At 35.8% G+C, this 26572-nt stretch overlaps 1 protein-coding gene across 1 annotated transcript in view; it reads left to right on the top strand.

The window, feature by feature from the left end:
* ARID2 (AT-rich interaction domain 2) overlaps nucleotides 1–26572 on the top strand; it is a 189155-nt gene that overhangs the window by 101301 nt on the left and 61282 nt on the right. The window contains exons 4-11 of the mRNA XM_054719141.1: nucleotides 5855–5988; nucleotides 13194–13412; nucleotides 15493–15560; nucleotides 21638–21704; nucleotides 21797–22047; nucleotides 22377–22473; nucleotides 22784–22993; nucleotides 23857–24024. Of these exons, the coding sequence (XP_054575116.1) occupies nucleotides 5855–5988; nucleotides 13194–13412; nucleotides 15493–15560; nucleotides 21638–21704; nucleotides 21797–22047; nucleotides 22377–22473; nucleotides 22784–22993; nucleotides 23857–24024 (1214 nt within the window). The remainder of the gene's footprint in view (nucleotides 1–5854; nucleotides 5989–13193; nucleotides 13413–15492; nucleotides 15561–21637; nucleotides 21705–21796; nucleotides 22048–22376; nucleotides 22474–22783; nucleotides 22994–23856; nucleotides 24025–26572) is intronic.

Below are 26572 nucleotides of genomic sequence, written 5' to 3'. Positions count from 1 at the left end.
AAAGTTTGAGATGACTCACTATTTTTTCGTTTTTAAAATTTTTTACATTATCAAATATACTTACAACAAAAGTTTAATACATACAAGTTTACACCAAAATAAGAAAAAATAAAACTCTGCTAATACCTTTGAAGCCCTTTATGTTTCTTTTTTTAAAATTATCATCCAAAGACATGCTTATTGATTTTAGCGAGAAAAACATCTATATGAGAGAGAAAAATTAATCGGTTGTCTTTCCTTACACACCGTGACCTGGAATCAAACCTGCAAGCACTCTGTGTATGGGACAACACTCTAACCAACTGAGCCACACCAGCCGGGGCTATTTTTTTTTTAATTGCATGCTTATTTTCTAGTTGATAATTATTATCTAGCTTTTCTTTGTGGTTTTACTACAACCTTGCCTATTAATAAACATCTTTAAATTTGTTTTGCTTGTTTATGACATATATATAATATATATATATATATACACATACATATATATATATATATATGGAATCATAATGTATTCTTCTGTAATGATTTTTTCACTTAAGATTTTTATTGCCCTTTGTTATCAATCCATATTAGTTTATTTTTCACTGCCATATAATATTTCATTGCATGAATATGCCCCAGTGTTTTATTTATGCTCTCATTTATGAATATGCTAGTTTTCAGTTTTATAGAGTATATGCCTAAGAGTATAATTGCTACATCAAAAGGCATTTTTGTTTTTTTCCTTTTCTTTGCCTATTATGCACATTAATATTTTTATTTCCCTATATTGATTTGGAAAGTAATTATCCAGATTTTAATTTTGCTGTTAAGCATGAAAAAAATTAGCAATGTTGTCAACAATAAATTTTCTTTAATGTTAACTATGAGAATAAACCATTTTGTTAATGTTTTCTGTATAAATAACACAGTGTACAGTTTTAATTCTTACTACTACTGCCTTCTTCGTTTTTGTGGGAAAGTTCTTGAACTTCATATCATGAGTATCATTTTCAAACTATTTTAATAATTTTACATTTTCATTACATTCTCCTTTTGTAATTACCAATGACATTTGCATTCTCTTTTGTAATATAACAGTTATGGTTGAGACTAATACCTGAGTTTAAATGGTCTCTGTGCACATCATCAGCTATCTGTTTTAGTCATTTCTTAATAAGTATCAATTAGAATACTTATTTGACTATTGTTGTTTTTCTAGAGAGCTATATGGCTTTATTTCTTCTGAGTCATTACATATCTGAAAGTGAATTTCTGTTTTCTTATTTGAGCAACATGATTGGGTATGGATTTCTAATCAAAGGAAATGACTTTTCTCTTCAAAAGTCTGATATTTATTATCATCTAGCAATTAATTTTGAAGTGAAGTCAAGCCTAGTTCTATGTAACTTATGGAGAGTAGGGGTGGTTTTACCTACTTTTTTGCTTGGAAAAAATTTTTGAGTTGCATTGTAATGAGAGAATGTGCCTTATATAATAGTTAATCCTTAATTCATTGCCGTTTTCTGTGTGAATTGATAAAATGATCAGTTTTATAACTGTCATGGAGATTTGAAAAGAAAGTCATTGTATGTCTAATAAATTAATCTTATTGGTGATTATATTCAAATTTTCTATAACCTAATTTGTTTTGTGTCTTCTTAATCTGTCATACAGCTAGAGGTTAAAATTTCCCACATTCGTAACAGTGTTACCCATATTATTTGATGCTATTTTGAATGTACTCTTTTCCCCAACTCGTGATGATTTTAGTCACACTTAAGCTTTTTATTTTTAAAAATATATATTTTTATTGATTTCAGAGAGAGAGAGGGAGAGAGATACAGAAACATCAATGATGAGAGAGAATCATCGGTCAGCTGCCTCCTGTATGCCCCACATTGGAGATTGAGCCCGAAACCTGGGCATGTGCCCTGACCAGGAATTGAACCATGATCTCCTGGTTCATAAGTTGATGCTCTACCACTGAACCGTACCCGGCCAGGCTGTGTTTATTAAGAGGGACAAGAGGTCAGAACTGGATGTGAAAACCTTAGTTGAACTAAGAAAGGTTGATCTCAGTTGGAAATATTTAATCATGACAATGAGAACAAGTACTGGCCCTCAAGCCAGGGAAATAAAAATTTCACAAATCATAACAATCTGACTAAACAAACCATAAATTTCTGGGGATTAGAATTATGTAAAGAATCTGCTTGAAGGAATAAGGTTAGGATGTTCCAAGGGACCAGAAGTCAGATATTTTTAAAACTTTATGAAAATTTGAATTATCAAGTTTTTATGTATATAATATATTCTCTTTATTGAGTGTACTATAGAGGCCCGATGCATGAAATTCGTACACGGGTAGGGTCCCTAGGCCTGGCCAGCGATAAGGACCGATTTGTGCAGTGACCTGCGGGGTGTTCTTTCGGAGGGGGGGGGGGCCTGCTGGCACCCACCTTGGCTGGCCTGGCGCCGCCCACTCGCTAGCCCCGTCCCCCACTGCGGGGTGATGGGGGGGGCTCCCCCCCACTGGCACCCGCCTTGGCTGGGCTGGGGCCTGCGGGCTGGGGGCAGCTCCTGTGTTGAGTGTCTGCCCCCTGGTGGTCAGTGCATGTCATAGTGACTGGTCATTCCACCTGTCTTCTGTGCTTTGGTTGATTTGCATATTAGGCTTTTATTATATAGCATAGTTCTTGTGTTGCTGTGAGTCACTCCATATTACTTATGCTCCATTTGGGGTGTAATGGGAAGGAAAATATAATATTTATGGTCTTTTTTGTTGTTAATCCTTACCCAAGGATATTTTCCCATTGATGATCTCCTCCTCCTCCTCCTCCTCCTCCTCCTCCTCCTCCTCCTCCTCCTCCTCCTCCTCCTCCTCCTCCTCTTTCTCTCCTCCTTCCTCCCCCTCCCTCCCCTTTCCTCCCCTTCCTTCTTTCTTCTTCTCCTTCTTTGAGAGGGAAAGACAGAGTGAGAGAATATGGATGTGAGAGAGACACATAGATTGGTTACCTCTTGCATGCGCTCTGACTGGGCTGGGGATGGAGCCTGCAACCTAGGTACATGCCCTTGACCAGAATCAAACCTGGGACCCTTCAGTCCACAGCCAATGCTGTATCCTCTGAGCCAGACCAGCTAGGGCTTGGTCTTTCTTTACTAGCAATGTTTTCTCTCTCAGCTGTAATAAAAACACACAAATTTTAAATCTGTGTTCAATTATGAGTAACAGATTTATAAAGAACATTGTAAAAATATTATTAGTGTAAGATTTTGGTTTTAAAATTCTGTATTTCATTGTTGTTTTTGTTATGTTTGGCTAAAACTTAATAATGATTATCTTTAGTTTGTTTTTAACCATTGCACAGTGAGTTCAATTCTGAAAAACCATACTCTCTAAAATATCTCTGTCAATACTGTTGCCTGAATGACTTCATGTGATCCTTCATTTACAGAAAATGTGTCACATAATTTTTGAGCAGCTATTTTTTTCTAAATTTTATGTACTATTCTTTTTATGATACCTGCATTAGAAATTAAAAAAGAATAGGCCTGATTTATTTATCTATTTAAGTCTATACTGGAGAGAGAAAGTCTCTTTTTAATCATCATTTGTTTTATGTTTTTGGACTGTAAATGCAATTTGCTGGAGGACATCACCAAGGATCAGGGTGAAATGTGTGCAGCTGCATATTCTCCTCAATGCTCAAGAGTTATAGCTGTGTATATGTCCCTGCTTTAGTATGCTGTAGCTCTAAAAGTAAAGAAAAGTGTTAGATTCAATGGCTGTCAAGCTGCTAGCTAGGAAAAGAATTCCTTCTTCTAATTGAACTTATATGTAGAACTTGGAAGGAATGAAAAGGGTGGTTTAATTTTTTCCCAGATTTCAAAGATGTGATTTATTATACCTTGTAAAACTAAAAGGGAAAAATGGAGAATGGTAATGATTTTCCATGTCATTAGTTTTTCTATTTGTAAAGTTTTAGCTTCCATTCATCCTACCTTGAAAGTTTAGATTTGGTACTAAAAACAAAATAATACTTCTGAGGTCATCCTATGTGTTTGTTTATATACCCCTCCCTCATCTCAGATGTCTAATTTAAAAAAGCAAAGATCTGGGACATTAAAATAGCTACTAATGGACTTAGTACCTGCCTGAATTAGGAATGGTAGAAGGGTTGATCTGTAAAATAACCACATCTAGAACTTTTCTATGATAAATATAAGAAATTGTATTAATCAACTTATTTGTGAAGTATAGTAACAACTTTGTTATAGTGTTGTCTTTAAGAGAGAGGTTTTACCAGTTGTTTGTTTCCCCATTTTTAAATTTTACTTGAGCCCTAACTGGTGTGTCTCAGTGGATAGAGTGTCAGCTTGTGGACTGAAGGGTCCCAGGTTTGGTTCCAGTCAAGGGCACATGCCCGGGTTGCAGACTCGATCCTCAGTAGGGGGCGTGTGGGAGGCAGCTAATTAGTGATTCACTATCAGTGATATTTCTATCTCTCCCTCAACCTTCCTCTCTGGAATCAATTAAAAAATAATAAAATAAAATAAAATTGTACTTGAGAACTTAATTATAAATTGGTAGGTGATGATAAATTGTGAATTTGGAAATTTAATTCTAATTAATATTAGGAAGATTGATCATTACTGAGAAATGGTAATACAGTAGGAGATACGAGAACTGTCTCATAAATTTGTCAAAATGTATTAGGCATATGAATTTTTTTTGTTTTTGTTTTTTTTTAATATATTTTATTGATTTTTTACAGAGAGGAAGAGAGAGGGATAGAGAGTTAGAAACATCGATGAGAGAGAAACATCGATCAGCTGCCTCTTGCACACCCCCCACTGGGGATGTGCCCGCAACCAAGGTACATGCCCTTGACCGGAATCGAACCTGGGACCCTTGAGTCCGCAGGCCGAAGCTCTATCCACTGAGCCAAACCGGTTTCGGCTTTTTTTGTTTTTTAAACAGGTTTAAAAAAATGTTTTTTAATTGATTTCAGAGAGGGAGAGAGAGATAGAAACATCAATGATGAGAGAGAATCATCGATCGGCTCCCTCCTGCACGCCCCCTTCTGGGGATGGAGCCCTATACCTGGGCATGTGCCCTTGACTGGAATTGAATCTGGGACGACCCTTCAGTCTTCAGGCCAAAGCTCTAAACACTGAGCCAAACTGGCCAGGGCTAGGCACATGAATTTTGGATGTGAAGTTGGCTGTATTGCTGTTTAAAATGAGCATTCCATTTCCAAAAGCCTCTTCAGAGACGAAGTGCACAGATGAAGCTTATTTCTGCATAATAGCAAAACATAAAATAGAATAGTTAAATGTATCTCTAGAGATCAGTTAAATTATGATATATCAATACACTTAAGTATTATACAGCTGTTTAAAAAGACTAAACTGGTAGGTACTTTATGTATTAACATGCTTAGCTCTCTAATGTATGTTGTTAAATAAAGATATGCACAGCCCTGGGCTGGTGGTTCAGTTGGTTGGAGTACCGTCCCATGCACTAAAAGGCTGTTGGTTCGATTCTGGTGAGGACACATAACCTAGGTTACAAGTTTGATCCCCCGTCAGAGTGTGTCCAGGAGGCAACCAATTGATGTTTCTCTCTCCCTCTCCCTTCTTCTCTCTAAAATCAATTTTAAAAAATGCCACACTCTTGGAATCACTGTATTGAGTTTGTCTGCAGTATTATTGTTGAAGTGATTATTCAACAATATAAGAGTTTTGTAGTATGCTAATATTTTTAAAAAATTTAGGGCCTCTAGAAAAGGAAAACATATATATGGTAGGAGTTAAAAAGTAAAATGTATATCTATTTTTAAATCTCTACTGTGCTCTTTTTCTATTTCAGTTACCTAGAAAAGTACGAGAAAGTTCATCATTTTGGGGAGGATGATGATGAAGTACCACCAGGCAATCCAAAGCCACAGCTTCCTATTGGTGCAATTCCATCTTCCTACAATTACCAGCAACACAGTGTATCAGGTAAATTGGAAATTGACAGGGCATAGGTCCACAGTTTTGAATTAGGAAAATAAATAACATCCAATGACTTAATCCCTTAATTAAAGTCTTAATATAACATTCAAAGATCAACATCTAATTGGTATCAAGGCCTTTTTGTCATAGGATTCATGAGGTTTTTTAGTTGTAGCAGTTTCCAGACTTACAAATTCCTATACTTTTTAAAAAAAATGTTATTGTTGAGAGTATTACAGATGTCCTCCATTATCCTCCTTTGCACCTCTTCATTCATCCTCCCCCACCCACCGTGACAAATACCGATACTTTTAAGTGAAGTTTTTCTCTTACTTCTTTGGCTAATAATCAGTTTAACCTTAATAGTTACTAACATGAGAAGAGAAAGATTCAGTTAGGATTAGAGAAGTCAAGAATACTTAGTTAGCATCTACTAGATTTACTACAATTATTGAAATTTCCAGCACCAGAATTCCTCAGAAATGTTTCTAACTATTCAACTGTTTTCCAACTGTGGTACCAGTAATAAGATTTTCTTTTTATATTTAAGTCATTCTTTTAATAGTTATAGAGGAATCTGCAGCTAAAAAGAACAGTACTCACGTTGGAAATAATCAGGTTGGAGTCTAATAATAAAGAGGTTCCTGAGGCGCAGAGTAGATGGAGGTTCTAGAGTTTAGTGAGTTTGGAGGTTGGGAATGTGGTAACTAGGAAGAAAGCTCTAAAGAGATAAACATGTCTTTTCTTTAATCATCAACAGTTGGCCTAAAAAAGAGGAGATAATGTCTTTTACAGGGGTATATTCTTTATAAAATATACAATGATCTAATTATTATTCTTTGTTGGTGCTAGTCCCAATCTCTTATAGGTAATCCTTAAACTCATTTGTGCTTTTTATTGTTTATTTTTATAACAGGGTTTTCTTTTTTATAGAAGCAACATCATACAATAACTTCCTTTTTAAACTTTATAATGTATCATGGGCACCCCTCCCTCTACTTTATCCTTTTTAATAGTTGTATATTCATAGTAAAGATGTACATTTCTTTCTTTTTTTACTTTATTTTTGACACTTCATTTGTACTTTTCAAATTTTATTTTCTGTTATCATCTATTTTCAAAGTTTCTTCCATGTTGAATTTAACTCTCTTTTTCTTCCCTAATCAGTAAAAACTGAAGAAACAATCTGTGATCTCCTTTAGAAGAGGCTTCATATATGAGATGGTTTTATATAATGGGGGCAGATGGTGATGAATGCAACCCAAACCTACCTTCATTTTTTTTTTCCAGCTTTTTACAGGCCTTTGATTTATAACCTCACTTGTGACTCCATAGAAAAGCCAATTTAAAAATTAAGACATCTTTTAATTAGGACAGATCATTAAGCAAGACCATCTGTATTTGATTCAAAGAACCTTTGATTATACCATTGTTCCATATTTTACCCTAATCTCAGAAATGTGTCAATATGTATGTAACTTAATTTTTACTATCAATAGTATATAACCCAAATTTGTTTACATTTATGATTTCAAGACCTAAAAAAAAAAGTCTCAGAAGTAATGAGGTAAGCTGTATGGAAAGGAACAAAAAGCCATCTTCGCATGCCTGCACAACAGCACCTTTCCAAGACAACGGAGAAACAAACATCTAAAGAGATTTAAAGAAAAAACCAATTACAAATATTTATACTTAAACAAGCTGTCTTTCAAGCATGAGGGCAAAGAAAGCGATCCTTTGATATGCATTGTCTCAGTTTGGCTTCATTTTTAATGAGTAGTCATTACCTGAAGAACCAAAATAAAGAATATTTTAAGTCACCATGTAGAAAATCTTGCTAATAGTTTAGCTGAAAATAAAATGGGATGACTTGTTACGTGATGTTTCCTGATCCTAACAAGGGTTAGTGGCCATTAATTATCTCACTCAGGGATAATATAGAGGTATTCTTATATTGAAAGAATCATTGTGCTAATGACCTTTAAGACCATTTTCAGCTTCATGACTCTGTGGTTCCGATATTATAAGTAAAGCATAACTGTCCATTATTGTAGCTTAAAAAGAGTTTGATGTCTGCTATTACAGATCCTTAAACTGATCCACTTCTGTGTTTGATGTTATTTAAAGAGAATTTTTTTCTGGATCTGGTTCTCTTTTTCCTCCTCTAATTAAAACATTTACTTCAAGAAAGAAGATGTAAAATATTTCTGGTATTTCACAAGTCTAATGGAAGTCGTCCATAGCGCTATACAAGTTAAGGGAATGACAGAATTGCTTAACCTGGTGTTATAACTTCTTTTTGATATGCTGTCATATTCGGTTGTTGTTGTTTTTTAAGGATAATCTGAGCAGTTATGTAACATATATTGCATGATTGATAAAATCAGGATTGGGAACTCATGAAAGGAAAGACACTAGGAATTGGGAATTGCTGGGGAATATCCAACTATAATATTTCTAATTCAAACTGAAAAGACATAGTGTCTCAGGGTAGTATTTATGAATTTTAAGGTACTTTTTATTTTTCTAGAAGGAGCCCTAGCAGCATTATGACAGTGTTCTAAAAATTAACATGATTATCACTATGCAAAATAAATTCTTCATTGATGATTCTTTTTAAATATCATTAAGAAAAATAAAGTGTGTGTGTGTGTTTTAAATAAACACCCAAACACAATTACATAGTGTTAGATTAAGAGCCTTTAAAACTATAAAAGAGTTGGATTTACATCTTTGATTATACAGCCTTTCTCTCCTTGTAGGTAAGTGTATTTATCTAGAGATACTTATTGTTGATATTAAGAAAAACTATTCTAAAACAATATTTTGAATAATAAATTTTGATTGGCAGTCACCTCCAGGGCATTTGGTATAAAGTGTAGTTCTATTTATAATTTTCATAATTGAGAGAATAAATGGAATACTGTACATTGATATGGGACCAAATTTTCCTTTAAGGATAATGGTTATTTTAGCCCAATGACTTTAAATGACAAAAAATTTTGAGAAGATTTTGCTTTGAACTTTAGGGTTATTCAACTTTGGCATCAATACATGTGGTTGTATCATTCATTTGCATCGTTTTTCTTGTCATAAATACCTAATCCTTTGGCTTTCCTCTTTCTCTGTCCTCCCCCTCCTCCCTGCCCCTTGGTATTGATTTCAATACAGTCAGTTCTGCAGTATTATAGAGTAAAATTATTAAGGATTTTGTTCATCTTCTCTTACATTTTTTAAAATTAAAATTCAATTACTTTTTAATTAAAATAAATTTTTTCTTTGCAATGTCTTCAGTAGAAAAATTATGGAAGGCAAAACTGAAAAATAAATTGAAATTAATAGAAATATAGAATTTCAGAGCTAAACATGATTTTAGTGATGATTTAATTCAATCCAATTATTTTGATAAAAGAAGACCAAGTACCCTGTCCATTTACATTTTTGGTATTTAAATTTGGGAAAATTTCATACAGGAAGATTTAGTTTTTTTAGTTTTATAAGTTGTACTTGAGCAAAAATTTTCTCTTAAGTGTCTAATATTCTAACAGACATTTGCACTACAACAATCACTGTCCTATGAATGGAAAGAAAGCTCTCTAGGAACAATTCTCCTTTTCCTCTAAACTGAAAACAAAGAAATGTGGTTGCCTCAGATTAAATTAAGTTTGTCAGCCATGATCCATTTGTATAAACTTTGAGTCAAGAATCCTATATAATAAAAGCCTAATATGCAAATTGTCCCCTCGACCAGGAGTTCGACCTGGTGACTGGGAGTTTGACCGCTCGCTATGACGTGCGCTGACCACCAGGGGGCAGCACGGAACATAGCGGGCATCGGTGATGCAGCGCTGGCGGCAGTGGAGTCTGCCGCGTTTCGATCGCTGGCCAGACCTAGGGACTGAACCTGTGCACGAATTTCATGCACCACGCCTAATTTCCAGTCCCATTTTGAGTGTAAAACTGTAGCTGTTCAATCATATCTCCTTGGGTAGAGAAAGGGGAGGTTCTTCAAATCTTATAAACATTTTTTCCTACATTATCTTAGGAATCATTACCAAGCCTGATATAATTAAAGGACTTTTCATAATTATCCTATTCATTTGTGTTTTTTCTAATTTTTAAACTTTTTAAATATTTTGGTGTTTTTTGTTTTTGTTTTTTGATTGGAGATGTCTTTGGCAAAGTTATTCAGGTAAGGATGTATTGAATTGAGTATCTGATGTAGCAGACAGAACAACTCTAAGATCATATTGAAAGAACTTACTAATAAACAAGACTTGACAATGAATGTAGGTTCCAAATTTTTTTTCTGTTGAAGAGATTTGTTTAAAGGTTTCATGGAATCTAAAAACTCTTGCTGAGACTTGGGTTCTTATAATCAGTTACCATATGTAGTATAGAAATATCAAAATCTATTCCTTTTTCACAGAAGTTTTGTTAATTTTTTTCACAGGTATTTATTTTCCAGTATTTATGAGATATTTCATTTCAAGACTAGAGGCCCAGTGCACGAAATTCATACATGGGGATGGGAGGGTCCCTCAGCCCGGCCTGCACCCTCTCCAATCTGGGACATCCCTCTCGCAGTCTGGGACCACTGGCTCCTAACTGCTCGCCTGCCTGCCTGCTTCATCACCCCTAACTGCCTCTGCTTGCTGGCCTGATCACCCCCTAACTGGTCCCCTGCCGGCCCGGTCGCCCCCTAACCACCCCCCTGCCAGCCCGGCCGCCCCCCTGCCGGCCTGTTCCCCCTTAACTGACCCCCCCTCCCCCCCCGCCGGCCAGGCTGCCCCCTAACTGCTCCCTTGCCGGCCTGGTCGCCCCTAACCGCCTCTGCCTCAGCCCCACCACTGTGGCTTTGTCTGGAAGGACAGCCGGAAGATGTCCGGTCTAATTAGCATATTACCCTTTTACTAGTATAGATTATTAAAATGAACAGTATGTTATTGTTCAACCTTAAATATGGTGAAGAATCTGTTCATAGTCATAACTATATTGTGGGACTTCTTCACTATTATATTATTGGAGAAATTCTTAGAATATTTTAGAATTGAAGAGATGTCTCCTCAAATGTCTGTGTTGGGAAATAAAGAAATTTCTTACCTACATGATTTTCTTCAGTGGCATGTTGTGGCAATGCATCCCTACTTTGTATTCTAATTTTTTCTTAATCCATAGGTTTCTGACATGTTTTATCTAGAAGCATTTTAACTTGTTTTTTTGCCTCTTCCCATTAAACTAGTTATATCTTACTAGAGACCCAGTGCATGGATTCATGCACTGGTGGGGTCCCTCAGCCTGGCCTGCGCCCTCTCATAATCCAGGACCCTTCGGGGGATGTCGGACTGCGGGGATCTAGCTGAAACCAGAGTCCGACATCCCCCGAGGAATGTAGTAGTGCATGAAGTGGCAGGTGGCCAGGGAGAAGCCTGAGCCCGGGCCGGGCACCACGCTGCTCCCGCTCACCCCAGCCCCGCTGTGCCTGCCGCCACCACTGCTCAGTAAGCTCACTGAGCAGCGCTCTCACTGTGGGAGCGCACTGACCACCAGGGGGCAGCTACTGCATTGAGTGTCTGCCACCTGGTGGTCGGTACGCATCATAGCAATAGGTCTACTGGTTGAATGGTTGAGTCGTCGCTTAGGCTTTTACACATATAGACTAGAGGCCTGATGCATGAAATTCATGCAAGGTCCTTGGCCCCGGCCCCTGCCCACCGCCACCATGTCCAGGGGCCTCTGCTGCCTCTGCCTCTGCCTCGGCCCCTGCCCGCTGCAGCTTTGTCCAGAAGTACATCTGGTCTAATTAGCATATTATGCTTTTATTATTATAGATATGAAAAATGTACTTGGGGTATATGTCTCAGGATACAACTTTCAAGGCATAAACTGCCCCAATTAAGAGTCAGTATTTCTAGAAATAGAACATTTCTAGAAATAGAACAGTAAAAAGGAACACACTACTGACATACAAATCAACATGGATATTAACCTCAGAAGCATCTTGCTAAATAAAAGAAACCAGGCTTAGCCAGTTTGGCTCAGTGGATAGAGCGTTGGCCTGTGGACCGAAGGGTCTGGGTTCGATTCTGGTCAAGCTCACATACCTTGGTTGCAGGCTTCTGGGCCCAGGCACGTGCAGGAGGCAACCAATCGATGTATTTTTCTCACATTGATATTTATATTTCTCTCAGTCATCCCCTCTCTCCCACTCGCTAAAAATCAATGGAAAAATATCCTGAGGTGAGGATTAAAACAAAAATAAATCAGACACACATACTATATGATTCCATTTATTTGGCATTATGAAATAAAGTTATTGGAACAGAAAGATTAGTGATTGTGAGTAGAAAGGACCATAAGGGATTTGACTACAAAGGAGCATTTAAAGAAAACCTTTGGGTGATGGAATTACTATATCTTCATTGTATTGTGGTTAAAAGACTGTGTTTATCAAAATTCATAACTATAGAGGTAAAAGTTATGAATTTTACTTTGTTAATTATATCATAATAAATCTTAATTTTAAAAGGAAATAATTCTGCCCTGGCCTGTGTTTCTCAATGGTTAGAAAGTCGGCCCACACACCAGAGGGTTGCGGGTTCGATTCCTGGTTAAGGGCACATACCTGGGTTGCAGGTTCAATCCCTGACCCCCATGGGGAGGCAACCAATCGATGTATCTCTCTCATGTGGATGTATCTCTCCTCTCCCCTCCCTCCCTTCCACTCTCTCTTTAAAAAAAAAAAAAAAAATTAATGGAAAAAATATCCTCAGGTGACGATTTACAAAAAAGAAAAAAAGGGAATAACTCTATAATTAGGTAAAGAAGATAGGCAGTGTGTCTAAAAACATGATATTGTTAAAAATTTAAAAGGAACCAGTCCACTAGCTTTATAGTATACTTACATAAAAATCAGAATAAGTCCTTTGAAATGCAAGAGTTTATAAAAAGTATAGATCAATTAAAATAACGACACAATAATAATTTGACAGTCATATCCAAGAGGGCATGTATATTTTTTTATTTTAATACTTGAAGAATATAATTTTAACTTATGAAGTTTACAAAATTGAACTCTTAAAAATAGTTGAACTCTATATTAAAAAAAAACACACACACAACAAGCTCCTGTCTTTTATTCAGAGGATATTAACAACAATGGTTTCTATTCCTTGATAAACATAAGGTGTTTTTGTTTTTATCTTTGTTAGATTATCTTCGTCAAAGTTATGGGCTATCTATGGACTTCAATTCGCCAAATGATTATAACAAATTGGTGCTTTCACTGTTATCTGGACTCCCAAATGAAGTGGATTTTGCTATTAATGTATGCACTCTGCTATCAAATGAAAGCAAACATGTCATGCAACTTGAAAAAGACCCCAAAATCATCACTTTATTACTTGCTAATGCTGGGGTGTTTGACGACAGTAAGTTTTAAGCCGAACACATTGAATGATCATTCTATAAAGGTGTTACAGATTTTGTTTTTAAGTTATTTAAGGAGAAAAGTACTTTTTATTAGTCAATATAATATTATTTGTTTTATTTAAATGTATTATTTAAAATAATGAATGTTTGGATTTTTAACTAAACTGTTTAGATCAGTACATTTTAAAATTTGCTGCCTAAATAACCAATATAGGATTTATCAAGTATTTCATATCCTTTATACTTGTAATGTTTACAAAGGTATAGGTTTTTATAAATCAAGTTTTTTATTTTCTGTGAAATTAATCTCTTACTAAATCTAGGTTTTCTTCAGACCAAATAGTTCAGTTCTCTACTTGTAGTGTAATAGTTTAATAGAAATTGAGAAAATACCTTTTGAAATCTTTTCTTGCTCGTAGTTTTCCTTTTTAAAATATCCATGTTAGCTGAATGTTATTGACACAAATATTTATTTGCTCCTCAACCCTCCTACCCCAACACCATTGTAACTTTTTTTCCATAAGTATATTCTATTAAAGGGTAAAGTATTCACATATAATGAAATTATTTTATCATATAGGAACTATATATATGGCACAATCGACACAGCCTGAGAACTTCTTGTAATATTTTACAGATTCATGATTTTTTAAATGTATAAATAGCAACATGTTTGCAAATTTGTTTCTTTTTCTGTGATTTGATTTGTGTCAAGTAGTATACTTTCGAACATAAATTTATAGGGATCATCTAAGTGGGATTCCTTAAAATTTGAAATGTACTTATTTTATGAAGGCAATTTTGAAATTAGCTTAAACAATAGTGGGAATTAGTTTCTTACTTTCCCTGAAACTATTCTTATTCTTGGTTACATGGGGAAGGAACAAAGATCAGTACTTCTCAGTTTATATCATAATTTTTAAGATCTAAATTTGGTGATTTCCATCTCAATTTTATGTTCTTTGATTCCTAATATTTTCTTTATTTTAAAAATTTTATTTTTCAATTACAGTTTGCATTCAATATTATTTTGAATTAGTTATTTTGGTATTTTAAAGATACCATTCAGCATTTAATACTGAATGAAGTTTAAAATTGTTCCACATTTTTAGAAACCTTAAAATGAAGTTTTTAGAAAGAATATTCTCAAACCACAATAATCTTTTTTGAAGTCTTATCATTTAATCACTGAATAAGGATTAAACATGTATATTTGATAGAAGTAATGTTAACAGTTTTGGTTCACTGAAGTGTGATATTTCTTAGACCCAGTTTATCTTACATTCTTTAAGCATTTTTATTTACCTAAAAGAATAAATTACTCTGTAACTATCTAAAACATTAACCTTTTGCACTGGGATGTCGAGTGTGACTCAACAGGGTTAGCATCGGTAGCAGCTCGTATGTCGAATTGTATTGAATGTATCAATAATTTGAAATATAAAAAAATCCAAATAAATAAGTTTGTATGAAAAGAAACTCCAGTTTTTTATTCTACTGCCGCGCTTTGTAAAATCTGGGGTATTTAAAAAATTAAATCCCGAGTAGAATAAAGGAATCGAGAAAAAAGCAAGCGAGTGCAAAGGGTTAATAATTTAGAAAATACAAATTTAAGAAAGTCAGAAGTTTAGCATTCCAGAGTACAGAGACTTTTTGAAAGTCCCCATACTTAAAACACTGTTTTAACATTATGAAAGTGATTTATTTGAATTTGAGAATTATGGGTATATTTGATTTGGTTAGGCTTTTTAGAGGTTTTGATTAAATTTTTAGGGCATGGAATTTTAATTGAGAGATAAATATAATGCCACTTCCTTTGAAAATGTGGAATGTTGATACACTTTGTGTTTGAAGGTGTATAATAAAAGTAACAAAAATTAATTATCCATCTAATTGTTTCCATAATTTGAAATATTATTTCAAAAGAGATTACTATGTCTTTCTATCATTTACTATGAAACAGTTTTTAGTGAACAAGATATCTTAAAATGTGTTTTTACCGTTTTTCTACACCTACCTATTGTTAAGGAATTAAGTGATAAAAATAATTCCATGCTATTGAATATACTATTCTTTTAGCTTTAGGATCCTTTTCTACTGTATTTGGAGAAGAATGGAAGGAGAAGACTGATAGAGATTTTGTTAAGGTAATTTGAATACATTTTTTAAAATATTGAATCATTGTATTCATGTAGCCAAGTGCCAAGGGCCAGTATCATGTATATACTACTTTATATACATGATACTACCTATACATTACTCTTTATCATTATACATAGAGATACCTATTTAAAAGTTGTGATTAAGTTGTATAAAGTGCTTTTAGAATAGCTAATAAATAAAAATAAAGTTCTAATTCTATTAAACATTGATTTCTGAAAATGATAAATCTTTAACAAAACAATAAATCTGAGGAAACCCAGATTCTGAACAGCAGTGTGAGTAATTTCCTTATGACTGTTTTTCAGTTTGTTTAATGACTCTTTAGCTGTATCTAATATTCCACTTGACTCATCTGTTAAGTTTTATTTTAGTGATTGTTTTAATTTCTAAAAATTCATTTTGTAATTTTCCAAAGTAGCCCTTTAATAATTTTAATTTATATATATTCAAAGTATATTAAAAAGATAAAATTTATTAATATCTTATATAATAAAGAGGGAATATGCTAATTGACCATCACACCCTCACAAAGATGGTGGCGCCCACAGCCAATAAGGAGGGAATATGCTAATTGACTGCCACGGCCTCAAAGATGGCGGCACCCACAGCCACAAGATGTTGGCACCCAGTTGCCTCAGCCCCGCCCAGGCCGGCCTGAGGCGCAGGCAAGCCTTGGGTGGCGGCTGCCCAGCCAACGCTGGAGGCTCAGGCAAGCCTCCAATGGCAGTTGCCTGGCCTCCCGAGGCTCAGGTAACCAGGGCCGGCCAAGGCTTGCGTTGCTGGCAGTGGCAGTCACCTTCCCCTGATTGCTGGGTCGCCTGCCCCTGAGAGCTCCTAGACTGTGAGAGGGGGCAGGCTGGGCTGAGGGACCCCCCTTTTCCCCCCAATGCATGAATTTTCATGCACTGGGCCTCTAGTATAAATATAATATGTAAACATAATATATGTTATATATAAATTGTAAATTATACACACACACACACAAAAAAACATGTACATCTGATAATCCTGATATCTAAGCCTCTTGCAACTCTTTCTACTCACTCTGACTCAAAGATTATTCTTTTTGGTTTTATAATGTTGGTTTATAAATTTCAGCAGACCTGTTTATGTGGGATTTTTTTTACAGATTAAACGGAGAGTTTATTTCTCCACTTTTGTATTGCATTTGCCAAAAAACTGAAAAGAAATACTGATCAGAATGACTTTATATTAGTTTCTTTAGTGGAGCTTTTCAAATAACTGATAGTAAAACAAAACCTATGGGGGTTCTAGAGCAAGCTAGTAGTGAAATATTTAAGGGATTGTTTTTAACTCAAACCTCAAGTGGAGACTATCTTTATATCTCTTCTTTTGCGGTTACTAGACCTTCACATTTCTCACATAATATGAAATTGCATTTCAAATTCCCCACTTCACAAGCCAACACAAAGACCTGTCCTCACTCTACCCATTAAAAGCTAAGCCTCTTGGTTATAGTTAGGCAGATAATTTTCTTTAACTCCAGAATATTGGTAATTAAGTGTAAGATGTTTAAAATACTTATTTACATATTTACATATGAAATCACAAAGGAGAATGGGGCTGTCAGTATAATCACTAATCACATGAACTCAGGAAGACACAAATAAGGATGATTAGATGATCATCTCTGTTGTACTTTTTCATTAATTTCTGTGTTTATATTATTTTCGATATGCTATGTTCTTTGGGTTTGATTTGCTACACAATTTCGAACTTCTTTAATCTGCTGTTTATATCATTCATTTTTGTTTTTATTTTTCTAATACATTTAAATCCATAAAATTTCCTATAAGCACACATTTAACTTTATTCTTTCCATTTTAATATTTCATCTTTAATTCTGCTTAAAATATCTTCTAATTACCATTATGCTTTACTCTTTGGTACATGGATTAATTGAAAGGAATTTTCTTAATTTTCAAAAACATATGACTTTTAAAAAATTTTTTTATTGATTCTTATAGAGAGGGGGAAGGAAAGGGAGAGAGAAGGAGAAAAACATCAATGTGAGAGCAATACATCGATTAGCTGTCTCCTGCACGCCCCCAACTGGGGATGGAGCCCAAAACCGGGCATGTTCCCTGATTGGAAAGCGAACCACCAACCCTTTCCTACATGGGAGAATGCCCAACTAACTGAGCCACTTCGGTCAGGGTCATATGAAGTTCTTTTTAGTTTCCTATTTCTTATTAATATCTAACTGAATTTCACTATAGTTATAGCTTTCTAGTCTATTGTACATATTGTAAAGGATCTTTTTTTGCTTTTAAATCTACTTTTTTTTTTCTGTCTGATACCAGTATAACCATGTCTACTTTCATTTGGTAGGTGTTTATATAGTTCATATTTTACTTTTAACCTTTCTTTTTATATGTGTGTATGTATGTGTGTTTAATTGATTTTTTTAAAAAACTCTTTATTATTTAAAGTATTACACATGTCTTCTTTTCCCCCCATTGACCTTTCCCTGCCTGCTCCCACCCCTAGCACAGGCCCTCTCACCTCCCTACTGTCTGTGTCTATTGGTTCTGCTTATATGCATGCATAAAAGCCCTTTGGTTGATCTCCTGCCCCTTCCCTTGGCCCACCCCTGTCTTCCCTATGTTCGATGCTTCTATGACTCTGGGTCTCTTTTTGTTCATCAGTATGGAGTTTCCTCAAAAAATTAAAAATGGAACTCCCATTTGACCCAGTATTCTCACTTCTAGGAATATATCTCAAGAAATCAGAAACAACAATCAGAAAGAATATATGCACCCCTATGTTCATAACAGCATAATTTACAATAGCTAAGATTTGGAAACAGCCTTAGTGCCCATCAGCAGATGAGTGGATTAAAAAACAGTGGTACATCTACACAAGGGAATACTATTCTGCTGTAAAAAAGAAAGAACTCTTACCATTTTTCAACAGCGCGGATGGAACTGGAGAGCATTATACTAAATGAAATAAGCCAGTCGGAGAAAGATAAATATCACACGATCTCACTCATTTGTGGAATATAAGGTTTAATTGATTTTAAAGAGAAAGGAAGGGAGAGAGAGAGAGAGAGATAGAAACCTCAATTGGCTGCCTCCTGCACGCCACCTACTGGGGATAGAACCCACAACCCGGGCATGTGCCCCCACCTGAAATTGAACCTGTGACCAATGAGCCACACCAGGTTGGCTCAACCTTTCTTATTCTTTAGATGACTTTTTGTAAAAAACATATATTTCTCCAGTGTGAAAAACTTGGTTTTTAAATTAGTATATTTATTCCATTTACCTTAAATGTAATTTTGATGTAATCGTATTATTATGTTTAAATTTACCGTGTTTTGCGTTGGTTTCTATACATTCTGCCTGTTCAGTTTTTTGGGGTTTTTCCTTCTTACCTTTTTCTTCAGTTTATTTGAATGAATATGGTTTATTAATTTTCCATCCTCTTAGTTTGGTATTTGTACACTTATTTTGTTCTCTCATTGTTTGCGCTAGAGATTATAGTTTTAATTCTTACTAATTTAGCAAATTAGTACTTTTACTACTGTACACTTCTTAAATAATTCAGGGACAGTAGAATGACTCCACCTCCATTTACTCACTTTGATTTACATACTACTTTTTTATGTATTACTTTGCTCTTTTTCAGGTTTCTTAAAATAGAATCTTAGACCATTGGTTTTAAACTTTTCTTGTCTAATATCAGCATATAAAGCTATACATTTTCTCTATAAACTGCTTTAGCTCTGTCCCAAAATTTTATGTTGACTTTTTATTTTCATTTAAATCAAGATACTATTTTATTTCCCTTGTGATTTTTGTCTTTGATTGATAGGTTATATAGACGTATTCTGTTTAATTTCTGACTGTTCATTTTCAAAATAGCTTTCACTGTCATTATTATTACTGATTTTTTATCACATTCCATTACTGTCAGAGAACATATTCTATATGTTTTTAGATCTTTTAAACTTAACAAGACTTGTTTTAGGGTTCAATATGTGGTCTTCCTTGGTGAATGTTTCATGTGACTTGAAAAGAGTGTGTGTTCTATTGTTGGATGTAGTATTTATTGATATCAATTAAATCAAGGTTATTGATAGTGTTGTTCAAGAGTTCTCTATTATTACTTTTCTATGTAATTATTCTATGATTTCTTGAGAGATGAGTGTTGAAATTATCAACTATAATTATGAATATTTACATTCCCTTTCAGTTTTTATATTTGGTTTCATGTATTTTGAACCTCTGTTATTAGTTGCATATACATACAGGATTGTTATATTTTCTTGATGATTCAGCTTTTATTTATCCATTGTCATTTAAAATTTCATGTTTGATATCTTTTTTTTGTAAAGATTTATAAATTTACTAGAGGCCCAGTGCATGATTGAATCATGCACATGTAGGGTCCCCTACACGCTTTCGCTTTTCGCGGTGGAGCTGGGTGCCTGTCCGCTGGTGCACCAGGCCTTTCAGAAGCCTCCGGCTCGGTGGAGGCTTCTGAAAGGCCTGGTGCCGGAGCAGACAGGCACCCAGCTCCTCCACTTTTGATGGTCCGCGGCCGCTGAGGGGGACTACCCTGCTGTTGAGAGGTGCAGGGGGCGGGCTGCCCCGGACACCTGGCTACCCTGCCGTTGAGAGGTGCAGCTGGGTGTCCGCGGCAGGCCCCCTCAGCGGCCGCGGATCTGGCCGTTGAGAGGCACAGTGGGCGGGAGTCCCGCCCCCTGCACCTCTCAACAGCAGGGTAGCCCCCCTCAGTGCAGTGGATCCGTGCCTCTCAATGGCCGGATAGGCCACCCCGAGTCCCGCCCCCCAGCCTCCTGCCGCCCAATCGTGGGCGTAGCGGAGTGATGGTAATTTACATGTTACTCTATTATTAGATAGGATTAGGTCATGTGCAAACCAGATGGGCTGAGCCCAAAAATGGGACCAGCCACAGGTTTGATATCTTTCTTTGAATTTCCTGTGGCCCTGTTTTTCTTGGTTATTGAACGTTGTCTCTTTTCTTCATATTCCTAGTTCTTTTTTTTATTGTTACTAAACATTTTTTAATCATGAGCGTTTTGGGTTTCTTTTTGCTGGGGATCCTTTTGGTGGTGGACTTTCTCTCAGACTAGTGACTTTAACTGTAAAAGAACCTATTTCCCAAAGTAAAATACAATTTATTGAAACATACATACGAGAAGTTTTAGAAATAAAAAGTGAACTAATAGCCCATGTACTTCTTTGAGTACAGAAATAAGATAATGCAGTTAAATGGCAAAGACAAGTTGAAGTTGAAATTCATTTTGTATAGACATATCAGTATAAAAGCATTTGTTTCTTAGCCTGGAAAAGAACATTAAACAAGAGATTTTGACTCATCTCCTCTCACATAAGGATTAAAAAAAACAGTTTGTAGATACAGAACACTGGAAAGCAACTTCAATATCTGGGTTACCAATTCAGGAACACATAACTTCACCACTTGCTGTTTGATTTCCTTCTAGATATTGATTTACTCAGTAACTGTGTCTCAGGAGTGTCTATAAACCGGAATACAGTGATTATGTGCAATTTACTAGTGGGATTAATGACTATTATAATTTTAATGAGCATAAACACTTTCTATATATTTTTCATAGCTGTAAAGTGATCTGAAAATATCTGATTCATATTGTTGACAATGTCACAGATACTGCTAATATTACTGTGGTTTGTCTAACATTTAGAGTTGAAGAAAATGCTAAGGAACTGCTAAATTTTAGTTAGAGGTTATGACCATGTCATTTTCCCCACTCATTCAAGTTCATATATGCCCTAATTTCTTTCACAGACTTTTTAAGGATCTGTGGACCCCAAGCTAAGACCCCCCGGTTCAGAATGATACTGTATTGTATAAGTTCCTTAACTATAGAAAATCAAGCATTTATGTTAATGAATTAAATACACAGAATATAGTGATACCTATATGAACCAAAAAAAAAAGTTTTATCATATGTGTGACTACTTTTAAAATAATAGAATAGTTTTTTGAAATTGTCAGAATTATGCATAATAATTTCTCATTATAGTTTTGGAAAGACATTGTTGATGATAATGAAGTCCGTGACCTTATTTCTGATAGAAACAAGTCTCATGGTAAGTCAGTAAGAAAAAATTTCAAGTAACTTTGAAATATCAATAATAACAAATGAAATATTAATGAGTATAATATATATTTTCTGTTGTAGAAGGTACATCAGGAGAATGGATTTGGGAGTCTTTATTTCATCCACCTCGAAAGCTGGGCATTAATGATATTGAAGGACAGCGGGTACTTCAGATTGCAGTGATTTTGCGAAACCTTTCTTTTGAGGAGGGAAATGTTAAGCTCTTGGCAGCTAATCGTACCTGTCTTCGTTTCTTATTACTTTCTGCACATAGTCATTTTATTTCTCTAAGGCAATTAGGCCTTGACACATTAGGAAATATTGCAGCTGAGGTAAGCATGTGACAGTAACTTGAAACAGTTTTAATAGTGACAATATTTACTTCAAATTTTCAAGATGTGTCATTATTATATTTGCCATATTTATAGAGTATTCAATGCTTACATATAGTTTTTTGCCTAAAATGGTATTGTAGAAGTATCACACACTTTTATGGGTAAAAGAAATACTTTAAATGATGCTCCAAATGTAGTGGTGACTGTGCTCATAGTAATTACATTTTTTAAAGTTATGCAATATTATTCTATTCATTTTTATTAAATGTGAAATATACTACATTGGAAGAGACCTACCTCAATAGTAGTGTCCTTTTTTTTTCCAGCTTTTATTGGACCCTGTTGATTTCAAAACTACTCATCTGATGTTTCATACTGTTACAAAATGCCTAATGTCAAGGGATAGATTTTTAAAGATGAGGGGTAAGTGCCCAAACTTTTTATCATCTGTTAAAAAACAAATAGTATAGCCCTGGTCCGGCGACTCAGTGGGTTGGGTTGCTGTCCCCTACACCAAAAGGTGTTGGGTTTGATTCCCAGCCAGGGCACATACCTAGGTTGTGGGTTTGATCCTCAGTTGGGCATGTACAAGAACCAGTATCCGATCGATATATCTCGCATCGATGTTCCTCCCTCTCCCCACCTAAGATCAATTAAAATAATTTTAAAAATATGTCCTCGGATGAGGATTGAAAAAAACCCAAATACATTTTTTTATGTGTATGCTTTTCAGGCATGGAAATTTTGGGAAATCTTTGCAAAGCAGAAGATAATGGTGTTTTGATTTGTGAATATGTCGATCAGGACTCATACAGAGAGATCATTTGTCATCTCACTTTACCTGATGTACTGCTCGTAATCTCAACACTCGAGGTGCTATATATGCTCACAGAAATGGGAGATGTAGCTTGCACAAAAATTGCAAAAGTAGAAAAGAGCATAGGTAAGACTAAACCAAAGAAACATGTAAGTTTTTTTTTTTAATTGAGATGAAAATACGTAATGTGCTATATGAAATCACAATTGATATTTGGGGTTTACTGTTTATTTGGGGGAGTTATTATCCTTTCAGACACATTTGTTTGTAATATTCTTTCTGCTTACTTTAGATGAGCAAGAAACTTCTATCATAATAGAGTCCGGGATGTATGTGACTAGTAATCCCTATTCCTTCTCTTTATTTCTGTTACTATACTAGTATATGAAATTTGAAATCAACAGAACTGCTATATTTGCCTCTCTGGGCAATAGGTCTTTCTAGTTCAGATGGTCAGCTGTTACTATTAAGCAACTAAAGCTGAGTGAAACAAGCTTCTTTCTGTTCCTAGAAGTTGCTGGTAGTGGTACTATCCTTAAAACCAGTGAACTCACCTCCATGATGGGTTGTGAGTGTTAAATATACTTACTAAAGTATGTCACGTAAACATTTTACTCAGTGATTCAAATGATTTCTTTCTTTTATATAAATTCTAAAATCAGAGTTAATAAAGATTTGGAATGAAAAGTATTATTTTGGAGAAATTGTGTCACTTTCCATATAAGTAGTTCCTGAGTCTGGCTACACATCAGAATCACTTGGGAAGCTCCTTAAAAATAAAGAAACCTAACCCCCAATTCAGAGCTACTAAATCGTTCTTTAGAGGTGGAGCCTAAAATCTTTTTTTAAAGATCCACAGATAATTCTAATGTACAACAATTTATAGAATGGATTTGAGAAGTAGTATTCTGTACAGCATGTGGTTTTAAGCAGTCTGATTTTAAAATAATATTATTGATTGATAACTTTGGTTTTTTAATTTATTTTAGACATGTTAGTATGTCTGGTTTCTATGGATATTCAAATGTTTGGCCCTGATGCACTAGCTGCAGTAAAACTCGTTGAACATCCAAGTTCCAGTCATCAAGTTTTATCTGAAATTAGGACACAAGCTGTAGAGCAAGTTCAAACCCAGATCCATGTAGCATCTGCCCCAGGTTAGTGTTTTTTTTACATATTCTTTTTCAGTGTGGTTATTGGTGTGTAAGATTTAATACTAAGGATAATTTTAGATGTGCACTTCGGGGAACTGAGATTTTATAGTAGAGTAGGTAAAGGAGAACTTGAGTATGTACTTTAATTTCTTAGTTATACATTCCAGGAGCTGTATAATATAATAATAGAGAGATGAATTTATTTTTTTAGGAGTGTTAAGGATTAGATTCACAATTGTGAGAGCAATAAGAAGTGCTGCAAGTGGGCTTCGTGTGATTTTGGTCATTGGAAATTGATAAGCCAGGAATAGGTTAATCATCTACACTAATAAAAGAGAAACATGCAAATTAACCATCACTCTGCTACGCCCACCACCCAATCAGGAGGGAATATGCAAATTAGGAGGAGAAAGATGGCGGCCGCCCAGCTGCTCCAGGCGTGGAGTGGCTGGGCGGGGCAGGACGCCTCCTATGAGAGGGAGGGTGGGGGGCAGGCGAGGGGATCTACGGGAGCGGCACTCCGGCCCTGCAGCAAAGACAAAGACGGCATACTCTGGCTGGAGTCTGCAGCAAAGACAAAGATGGCAGACTCCAGCTGGAGTCTGCAGCAAAGACAAGACGGCAGACTCTGGCCGGAGTCTGCAGCGAAGCAGTGAAGACGAAGATGGCAGACTCCGGCCAGTGTCTGTAGCGAAGATGGCAGACTCCAGCCGGAGTCTGCAGCCAAGATGAAGGTGGCAGATTCTGGCCGGAGTCTGCAGCAAAGGCGGCAGACTCTGGCCGGAGCGAAGGCCTGGGTCCCAGGTGCTGGAGGAAAACTGGTGCTGGAAGCCAAGGGAAGGAAGGCCTATTGCACAAATCTCTTGGTGCAATGGGCCTCTAGTATAAGTTTCTCAGGTGGTCATCAGAATACATCAGGACAATACCCCCCTAATACTTCTAAATCTTGGCCCAAACACCACAGAACCAGCGCCTAGGATCATTCACATGTGCATATGTACACAAACACATGTACAAGCATGTATACTCGCATTCTGCACCCTTCCGAGAGTCCCTTGGGTAAATTCTGTTTAACTCAAATCAGACCTCTCTAATAACTAATATTCTCCTTGGACTTCTTTCTTCTGGTTGAGTCATTATATTTTACCACTTTTAGCCTTTTTGTAGAGTGCTCTCTCCACCTTCATTTGTCCTATCAGAAACAATCCATCTTTCACTTTACCTGCTCTCCCACCTCTCACTATTCCCAAGACATTTCTCTTTCCTTGTATTTTGTTTTTAATGGAGGGTGCTCATTTTTTCAGATGATCTTACCTCTCACTTTGCAGGTAGTATGCATGCTGTGTGGCATAAATTTCTTCAAACTTCTTAATCCTTCACTTACAAACTTATTGTCATCTGAACTTTATTCTCCTTCAGCTTCCCCTTGTCTTAGAAAGAGATGTTAACTTCTTCTGAAGCTGTGCTCTAAATACCAGTCTTTCCCATTTTCTCATTCCTATGTCTTAACCACTTTTCTTTTTACCTGTGTCTTCCTTTCAGACTAGAAATACATTGAGATCTTTCTCAACCTCCTCCTACACTACCCTTAAAATCAAAATCTCATTATTCTTAATCTTTAACTACAACATTCATTTAATCACCAAATCTTGTCGAGTCTCCTAAATACCTGGACCTCTTCAATTGCCAGTGCTTATGACTCAGTTCAGACTCTAATAATATCTCTCCAGCCATCTTGTTCCCCTTTTATTTAATTGTGGTCCCAATCTCTATTTTACTATGATAGAATCAAAATTATATACTGCATTTACTCAAAGTATGTAATATGTCACATATTTCATTGATTTCCATTATGTTCTTCAGAAGTATATAGTTGAGTTGTATCACATGTGCATGTAACTTGAATTCAACCAACAGACTGGACAAATAATAGAAGGCATGAAAAAAAAAGGTAGTTTTGACTACTAATCTATTCAATGAGCTTCCACCCACAGGCAATAGATGTCAAATAGGTAGTGCATATTGGTGAATCGGGTCAGAATATTAATGGTTTCTCAACCTTTAAAAAGAAATGAGCCGCCGAAACCGGTTTGGCTCAGTGGATAGAGCGTCAGTCTGCGGACTGAAAGGTCCCAGGTTTGATTCCGGTCAAGGGCATGTATATTGGTTGCGGGCACATCACCGGTAGGGGGTGTGCAGGAGGCATCTGGTCGATGTTTCTCTCTCATCGATGTTTCTAGCTCTCTGTCTCTCTCCCTTCCTCTCTGTAAAAAAATCAATAAAATATATTTAAAAAAATAATAATAATAAAAGAAAAAGAAAAAAAGAAATGAGCCCTAACCGGTTTGGCTCAGTGGATAGAGCGTCAGCCTGCGGACTGAAGGGTCCCAGGTTCGATTCCCATCAAGGGCATGTACCTTGGTTGTGGGCACATCCCCAGTAGGGGGTGTGCAGGAGGCAGCTGATAGATGTTTCTAACTCTCTATCCCTCTCCCTTCCTCTCTGTAAAAACTCAATAAAATATATTTAAAAAAAAGAAATGAAACAGTTC

This window comes from Eptesicus fuscus, chromosome 7, assembly GCF_027574615.1.
Source record: "Eptesicus fuscus isolate TK198812 chromosome 7, DD_ASM_mEF_20220401, whole genome shotgun sequence".
NCBI classification, from domain to species: domain Eukaryota; kingdom Metazoa; phylum Chordata; class Mammalia; order Chiroptera; family Vespertilionidae; genus Eptesicus; species Eptesicus fuscus.
The sequence above is the reverse complement of the archived record's forward strand: the minus strand, read 5'-3'. Positions and strand labels throughout refer to the sequence as shown.